Source organism: Podarcis muralis, chromosome 12 (genome assembly GCF_964188315.1).
Source record: "Podarcis muralis chromosome 12, rPodMur119.hap1.1, whole genome shotgun sequence".
In the NCBI taxonomy this organism is placed as follows: Eukaryota; Metazoa; Chordata; class Lepidosauria; order Squamata; family Lacertidae; genus Podarcis; species Podarcis muralis.
Window position 1 is genome coordinate 33,072,879 of NC_135666.1, and position 8,959 is coordinate 33,081,837.

General features: G+C 41.2%; 1 protein-coding gene across 1 annotated transcript in view; it reads right to left on the reverse strand.

Moving 5' to 3' along the window:
- Positions 1-8,592, reverse strand: part of MEOX2 (mesenchyme homeobox 2) — a 63,313-nt gene extending 54,721 nt beyond the window's left edge. The window contains exon 1 of the mRNA XM_028750800.2: positions 7,637-8,592. Coding sequence (XP_028606633.2) covers positions 7,637-8,183 — 547 coding nt within the window. The 5' untranslated portion in view covers positions 8,184-8,592. The remainder of the gene's footprint in view (positions 1-7,636) is intronic.
- Positions 8,593-8,959: the final 367 nt, after the last annotated feature.

The window sequence follows — 8,959 nt, forward strand, 5'->3', positions numbered from 1 at the left end:
CCTATATAGCAGATTCCGCCCCCCCCCCCCACATTTTCTATTTTTTAAAAAATCTCTGCAATTTGTCCTGACCCTAAAAATATTAAAGAATGCTCAATTTGCTATGGTTCTGTTTTCGCTTGCCAACATGACAACAGATAGACAGAAGTAAAGATAAAACAAAAGGAATTTAATTTATAAATGATAGACGCAAAATTATTCTGGGCCAGCAGTATATATAAAATTATACTGTACCACTGTAAAGGTACACATTTTTCTTTAATTATGTCTTAAATGTGCAATTGTTTGGGTGTGTTAGTAGCCAGTTCAGATTAAAGATGGGGACTTATTGGCAGTTACAGGCATTTTACTACAAGACAAACCCAAACTAGACAAGCATTCAAATTCTATAATGCATAAAAACAGAAGGTAATTTGAAGTGTCAACACATAAGCAAAACTTGCCTTTGTCTTATATGGTCTCATCCTGAACTAAGTAATCTCATACCGTTTGCACAGGCCGTGTATTATCTCCTACCCTGATTTGTAAAATTAAGTTCAGTTGAAATCCACGTACTATTCTTCCAAGCAAATGAGATTATACAGCACAATCTTTACGCAAGTTTACTGAGAAGTAAGGATCCTTCCAGACTGTCATTGTTTGCAGGTGAGATTCAGTTTCATACTGGCAAATTTAGCTTACCCAATTATAGTGGATCGGGAAGTCTTCCACCACATATCCTTTCCCCTGAAAGATCAGACCTTCTGAGATAAGGAAAGTGTTGGGGAACTGCATTGGAGAGTGTGGGATAACACTTGTTTTGGTGCAACATCATCTAACCTCCTAGTAAATAAATCACAAAGAATGCTGAATAAACAAGTCATCTGGAAGCGGTGTAGTCCAATGGAATGCAGCGAGGGCTATTCTCTAGGAAGTGCGTTCAGAACACAACCTCCAAATTTTTAAAATTAAAATTCCAAAAGTATTTTAATGCACTTCAATTATTTTAAAGCTGTTTTGATGTATCATAGGGAAAAGTCAGAAAAGCACACAACTTGTTTTTAGTACCCACATATGCTTTTGAACTGTGCTTTTTTAAAAATCATAGTTTCTTACACCACATTATAAGACAAGGGACATGGTGGTTAGATGTTGAAACTAAATATAAAAAAAAATCCTATGTATACATGCAAACAGCCTAATTCAACCCGAGGTTCCACAATTCCCATCATCCCTGATCACGGGGCTGTGCTACTTGGAGCTGATGGGAGCTGTCATCTAACAAAATCTGGAGGGTACCAGGTTGAGGAAGACTGCTCTAGAGTATGTCTCAAGTTGTTCTTTGGAAAGTAGTGGGTTTTATCATTCACACAGCATAGTTCCAAGTGTGATCGCACTGTGTTCAATGGAGGTTACTCCAAAATAAGTGAGCACAGAATTGCACATTGATTCAAAAACCACTTCGTACTAAAATGATCTTATCTTCTGATGCGTAATTATAATATTCGTGAAAAGCATTAGAAAAATATATTGTAAATAAAAATGTCTTGCTTAGAAATTTAAACTAATACAGTGGTACCTCAGGTTACAGATGCTTCAGGTTACAGACACTTCAAGTTACAGACTCCGCTAACCCAGAAATAGTGCCTCGGGTTCAGAATTTTGCTTCAGGATGAGAACAGAAATCGCGTGGCGGCGGCATGGCAGCAGCGGGAGGCCCCATTAGCTAAAGTGGTAACTCAGGCTAAGAGCAGTTTCAAGTTAAGAACGGACGTCCAGAATGAATTAAGTTCTTAACCCAAGGTACCACTGTATAGCATTTCATATTTTCATATTAAGAATAATTATTAGCCTTGCACTATAATTATAAGCATATTCAAAGTAATATTCTTTGCCTCTAAAAGCAGGTATTTGTGTTTTGACTCACAAAAAAGAAACTCCAACCCTAAATGCGTCCATCCTAAACTAGAGCTCCATTCAATATACATATAAAGTTCAAGGAAACATGCAGTTTCCACTTTCAGGAGCTCCGAACTTATCACAGAGGCGCACACTCTGATAGGTGTTTCATATTATTCTAAATGGGAAATCCCTTCCTTGTAAGTTTCAGAGTTCCATACGCCCAGCAGAATACCCGCACATACAATGGGCTACTAGAAATAAATGCTACTGTAATCAATGGGCTTTATTTCCATATCCCACATTTTGGATTTGGGTTAGCAGGGCTGGCCCAATGCATTTAGCTGCCTCAGGTGGGAAAGCAAGTTCTCCATCCCCATCAAGGTTGACCAAGTTATTTTGGTACTTGAGGCAGAAACTCCCATAAGCACCCTTTCAGCCTCCCCGGCAATAACAACACAATAAATCACATAATAGTCAATTTGCTACCATTTCATGATACCCAATATCAGTTGTCTGAAGAGGCTGCCTAATGGTAGGATTTGTATTTGGCCCTGTATTTGTAGGAATTGTTTTAAAGTTACTATGTTATCAGCGAAATATTTGATTAATTTAATTAAGCCAAAGTTTTGGCCCGAATCAAGATGTATCTGCAGTACAGTCATATCTGTTTAGAATCCTACAGCAAAACGCAGTAAAGCATCGCTTCCTCTCTCTTTCTTTGTGATAACTAGTTTACTTTGGGCTCATGTACATTGGAAAGCAACCCCGAAGACTACAGGAAAAGCTACTTTTGAATTCAGGGAAACTTTCAAAAGCAGCTTGTAATAATATGGCGTTGTAGTCTGCTGCTCAAAAGGGCTGGGGGTGGGGGGGGGGAAATACCACTGGGCACACATATGGCCTTGGCTGGGGTTAAAAGAACTAATTTAGGTATGCCAAAGGCTGGGACATGTGGGGATTTTAATTTCTTCTTCTTCTTTGAGCACCAGACCACCCATTGTGCCATATAAAATGTGCTTTTAAAAGTCCCCTTAATTTCAAAAGTGGTTTGCCATTTGGCATGGGGAGGTGATGTTTGAGAAACACAAGCCCAATGTCCCCCATGAGAACGCAGAACGAATTGTGCTATTCTTTGGATTCTAGCTCTTAAGATGCGCCTATATCGCATCTTTGGTTCCTGGCCTGTAGGATTCGGTGTTTTTGTTCAAGATGAATGATATGTTGATAATAATAATAATAATAATAATAATAATAATAATAATAATAATAACCAAGCATAATGAACAGATTACCTCTGTCTGAAAGAAAAACACACATAGTAAATATATTGTGCTTGTTCTGTAGAAGCATGCTGAAAAGTTTGAGAACTCGGATGAATCCGTTATGCTATGTGTATGCATGCGTGTGTATATACACCAAAATGCTTTGGAGAGTAATCATTAAAAGCAACAAAAAATTCACACTATTGGCAGGCATTTATCGAATCATTTTCTCATAAGCGATATTTTTAATAAGTACGCTGGTGCATGTATTTTTAAAGGCATTTCTTGGAAATTATTGCAAATATTTTGGAAGTAATCCATCAAATGCACAATGTTTGGCGTTTATGCAAGACTCCAGGTCACTTAATTGAAATTGTGCAACAGTAGTATGTACCAGGTTCTAAACAGATTATTACAGAATTACCAGTCATTGATTCCAATGGATTTAAGGATACCTAATTCTGTGTGGTGTTAGGATAGCATGTGGTAGTTTAAGTTAAAACAGTTTGTGAACATGGAAAAAATAGTTTCATCATTATTTTAAATAATTAAGAAGCTTTCCCAAATAGGCATAATGGGGAACAAATCCTACTGATGCCAATGGAAAATAAGTAAGGAAATGTGTTTATTCATCAGTTAATAATGTAGGGAAGTCTAGCATCAAGGTATATGGAAGGGATCAGCAAAACTTACAATATGCAGAGGATATTTTATAAGCCTTCCTTGTTATCATTTGTTTACTTTAGGGATTAATATATTTAATATTACTGAAGAATAATTTCTGTTTCCATATTGCCCACCCTTCCTCAAATTCTTAGTTGGCACAGCATTCAACAGTTTGCAAATGCCTAATTTTGTTGCCTGTATTAAATGAATTATCAGAACAGACTTGGAGACTTTTATTTATTTATTTTTAAAATGTTTTTTTTTCAACATGCACTTTCTTAAATACGTAACTGTTATTATTCAAAATGCTATCAAATAATATTTCCTTTTTTAAAAAAGTATTTCCGTATTCTTATAAAATTGCTTTCTTATTACATTTTTCCATTCAAGTCTCCCTGATAATATCTGATATTTAAGAAGCTCTAAGGGCAGCTTATCAGGTGGGTCAAGAAGCGGTCCAAAATAAATAATAAAATGATTTACATTTCAAACTCCATCTTATTACTTGTAAGGCAAGAACCACTGAATTAAACAGGCCCGGCTTGATTATAAAGCGCAAGTCCTTTGTAATAGTGAATTGCTTGTATTCATCTCTAACTATAAACTACATTTTAACCAACAGTGAAATAAAGATAAGTGTAGACAGAAAGCTAGAGATGAAAATTGTTTGATACACTGAGGCTTAATAAGGATTCATTTTGCATGACAGATCAAATAAATAAATGTTAAATAAAATGAATAAAGGCTTCTATTTGGCCATTGTTATCCTCATTAACATAGGTGAATTAACTCCCGCATTTAAATTTAAATTTGTTTGCAACATATATCCACAATTATTACACAAATGCTCAGCACTACAGTGTTGAATTCAGAGGTTTTGATATGAAAGAGGCGCAGTGATGGACGACACAGATCATTTAAAAGGAAAGAAGTTAAACTGATTAAAGATTGTTGTTTTTCTCATGCTAGGTTATATTACATCAGCAAAAGATACTGTCTGCTAGTTTTGTCTGCTAGTTTTGATGACTGAATTTCCCATCATGATATCATGTACAGATCATGTTGGAAACAGATGACAGTTTCCTGTGATGCTACTGCAATCAGTCAAATACAGAGGTCCGTTAAACCTGTTGAAAGTCAATACAAGACAAGGGCAAAAATTAAGTCTATTCGTTGCTCTGCAAAGATACCTACTGTTGCAAGTTATAACTACCAGTGTACCAAAACAAAAACGCGTTGCTTTTGCTACTGCTAGGATTTCTAATGGAAGAAAAATTTGTACCACAGTGATGCCAGATGAAGAAAATTACTTACAATTGTTCATTGTCAGCACCACTGTAAATACACGCAGATACATTTTGGGAAAGACTCTACGGAGTTCTTTGGGATATAGTGGTTCTAACAAATGCAATGGTCTAATTCATGCCTATTTAGAATCTACACCTTAGGCATTACCCTAGTTATTTGTACATAATTCTTTTCTAACATACAAGCGTGATAGACATATGTATAGGTACTAATCCATAGGCGTTCAAGTTTCAAGGAAAATGAAATAGCAATTTGAAATCTAATCTCGATTCGTATGGGAAAGTGACCCCCCCACAAAAATCATTATTTCAATTATGTCAGAAAGAGGCACCGATTTGAAGCAGAAAACAAAAATATATAATTTACATATACTGAATAAAATTCTGCCGAAAAACCTTTTGAAATGTTCAAAACTATGTAACTGGACTAATTTAAAATTGGTATTTGCCATCCATGGTTAAGCATGTTTTGTTACATATACTGTTCTGAAATATACAGAAGCCATTCGTAGGCAACATTTGCATAATGAAGTCTATAATAGTGAAGAATTTCAATAATTTAGACAAATTTATGCCAGCAATCTTATACAGATTACTGGGAAGTCAGCTTCACTAAATTGCTTTTTCTAGGTAATGTTTGATATGACATGGATCTAAGGCTGTAATCCTAAACAGTATCCCTGTTCCTATGAATACATTTAGGATTGTGTTTTACTTTGGGTTACTTGTATTACAGAATATTACTCACTGCAACTCAACTTTAAATATATGAGTTTTTGGATTTCAATAAAAGCTAAATATTAATATTTTCCTTGAATTGTGATGAGCTGTTTTCTTAACATTTTGCATTGTAAGAAGTTTGTTTTCTTATTCTTCTGCCAATTAAAATTATATCTCCTTGAAATAATAATAAATTACCAACTTGCACATGTGAAAAATGTAATTACTCACTCTTTATATAAATATACAATTTCTGTTTGCAGATAATTCAGTGTTCTCAGATCAACAAGACCTTTTTTCCCATAAATCGCAAGATAGAAATAATAAGAAACTACAACACTGTAAAATAATTGGCACAGAAAATTGCTCAAAAAGGATAGAAAACTACAAAATGTAGGAAATTTCAAATATGAGGTTTCTACTACTTATTCTAGCAATTATAAACGACACAAGACAAGGTCAAGGCTTTCCTTGTGAACTTTTCATACTGTCTGAACACGCCTATTACTTTCTCTTTCTAAGCATTGCTTCATTTATCTTCCTCTCTCTCTCTCTCTCTCTCTCTCTCTCTCTGTGTGTGTGTGTGTGTGTGTGTGTGTGTGTTGTGTGTGCGTGCGTGTGTGTGTGTGTGTGTGTGTGTATCTGTGTTCGTGCACAAGCACATCTTACCTTTAGCAGTTTTACTATGTGAATGACATCTTTCATTTCTAGCTTCCCACTTGGAATTTTGTAGCATATTTAAAACATTTTACAGAATCACAGAATTTGTTGTAGAAGATATGCAATCCAGATAAATGCACATGTCAAATTTAGCTTTAAAACTATAGGACATATAAAAGAAACTCTGAAGTGAATGAAACTGCCATGTAAATGCATCTGATCTCAGAATACCACTAAATTTAAATATATTGAATTTACTTTCAAGTAAATGTCTTAAGAACTGAAATGTAATTGCAGAAATTCTACACTTTTTGCTATACATTGTTATTGATCAAAATTGAAATTCACTTCTATTTCTTCCTAAATAATGCTTTATGCTCTTTATACAAGACTATGTACGGTATAAAAAGTGGCATTTATTGTGGGTATTTAAATAGTATACATACTATTCGGTTTGTAGTCTGTACCTGAAGAAGTTGCACTATGTGTATGATATAATTTACATTGTATCTATTACACAAGTAGTACTGTAAACATCTGAAACACGTACGCCTAATTTATCAGTTTATGTGCTTTTCAGAGGCAGGAATCTCATTTTAGACATAAAACTGTTTACATATTTGTGTGTAACCCTCTTAATCCATAAAACCAACCAAAAGAATAACTACAAACTTCTTCCAGGGATAGAACTTGCCTCCAATTGTGCAATGGTTCGGTTATCTATTAGGCAGCCCTAAAGAGAAACGGGGTCCATGACTGCTCGTGGCGCTTCTTCCAAAAGCGCGCAGCAGCCTGCGACCCTGAACAGGAGGGAAACACAAATCTGGGGAAAGGAGGACTGAATGGAAACCCTGGTGTCAGAGATGCCCGATTCCGAAGCAAGTCTCTCCACCCCGCCCCGCCGGCCAACGATTTTATGGTCCACCACCTGATGGTCCTTGCATCTCTGCCCGCGGTCTAGAAGGCGATGCGATGCGCTCTCCGCGTCTCCCCAAAGGTGACTTAACCTCACCAAAGGAGCGCACCAAAGATGAAGCCACTTTCTTCGCCAACAGCCCGATCCACCCGGGGGTGGGTTTCCCCTTTTCGACCCCCGCACCCACCCACCCACCCAAGAAAAGACACGAGGGGCGCGTTTACCTGAGCTGTCGCTTTTCCGCTTGCCCGCGCGCTTCTCGGTTTCCACCGGGGACAGCGCCTGCCTGCCATAATCTCCCGGAGCGCACGCCGCCCCCGTCGGGGTGCTGGTCCCCAGGCTGGATGAGTTCGAGCACAGTCCCGGGGGGCTACTGCCCAGCTCCGGGGGTCCACCCGAGTCGGGCTGCAGGCACAGGCTGTGCCTGGCCGAGGCGGGCGGCGGCGGAGGGGGAGGCGGCGGCGAAGCCATCTGCGGAATGTGCCAGTTCGTCTGCAATGGCTGGTGTTGCTGCTGCTGCTGCTGCTGCGCCTGGTGGTGGTGATGGTGGTGGTGGTGATGGTGGTGCCCGCGGTGGTGCTGGCTGCCGAACATGCCCTCCTCGCTGGGGTACCCCGCGATGATGCAAGAGGAGGCCGAGGGCGAGAGCTCCGGGTAGGACATGTGGTCGGAGCGGCCGTGCAGGGCGAGCGCCGACTGCGAGAAAGGGTGCAAGCCCTGGCCCGGGGCATGGTGCGGGCTGCGCAGGCAGCCGAAGAGCGTGTGATCCATGGCGGCGCGCAAGGCGACCCCCGCTGCCAAGGGAAGCCCGCGGTTCAAGAGGCGCCGGGGCGCTGCGCTCTCCTCCCAGCCAGCCACCCCCCAAGCCACCAGATGCCGCCGCCGCCGCTGCGCGCTCGCCAATAATCCAGGGCGCCCGAGCGGGGCCTCGATCGGATGCTCCCGATCGGCGCGCTGTCCGCCGGCGGCAGAAAGGAGGTGGTCCCGCGCAAGTGCTCCGAGGGGGAAGCGGCTCGCCGAGGTTATAAATACAGGAGTGTGTAACGTGAGCCGGGGGCTGGCTTAGCGGCGGCGCGGCGGCACTGACCACATGCGAGCTGCCTCCGCGCGCCAGCCAGCCCAGCGGCCGCCCGCCCGCGGCTCCCCTCGCCCTGACCCCGGATCAGCCTCCGAGGCGCGATCGGGAGGCAGGGCGAGCTGCGGCTGAGAAGGAGCCCCGGGCAGGGACAGGGGGGACCCGCTTCCGCCCACCGTCGCCGCTCCTCCGGGGCAGAGGGGGCCAATGGGGCAGCTGCTCCGGCCAGGGTCCCTCCTTCCGCCCCTTTGGCCCGCAGGGAGAGCGCAGAGGAGCAGGTGCCACGAGGAGGAGGTTACTACTCCCTATATCTGGGGGGCACAGCCATCGAAGGGAGGGTGGGACCCAGCCACTGGCGTAGGCAAGGAGGGGGCCAACTGCCTCCACCCCTATATCAAGTAATAAAATATTGCTCCCCGCTAACATAAATCCTGGCTACGCCCATGGACCCAGTCTGGCAGGCCAGGGTGCG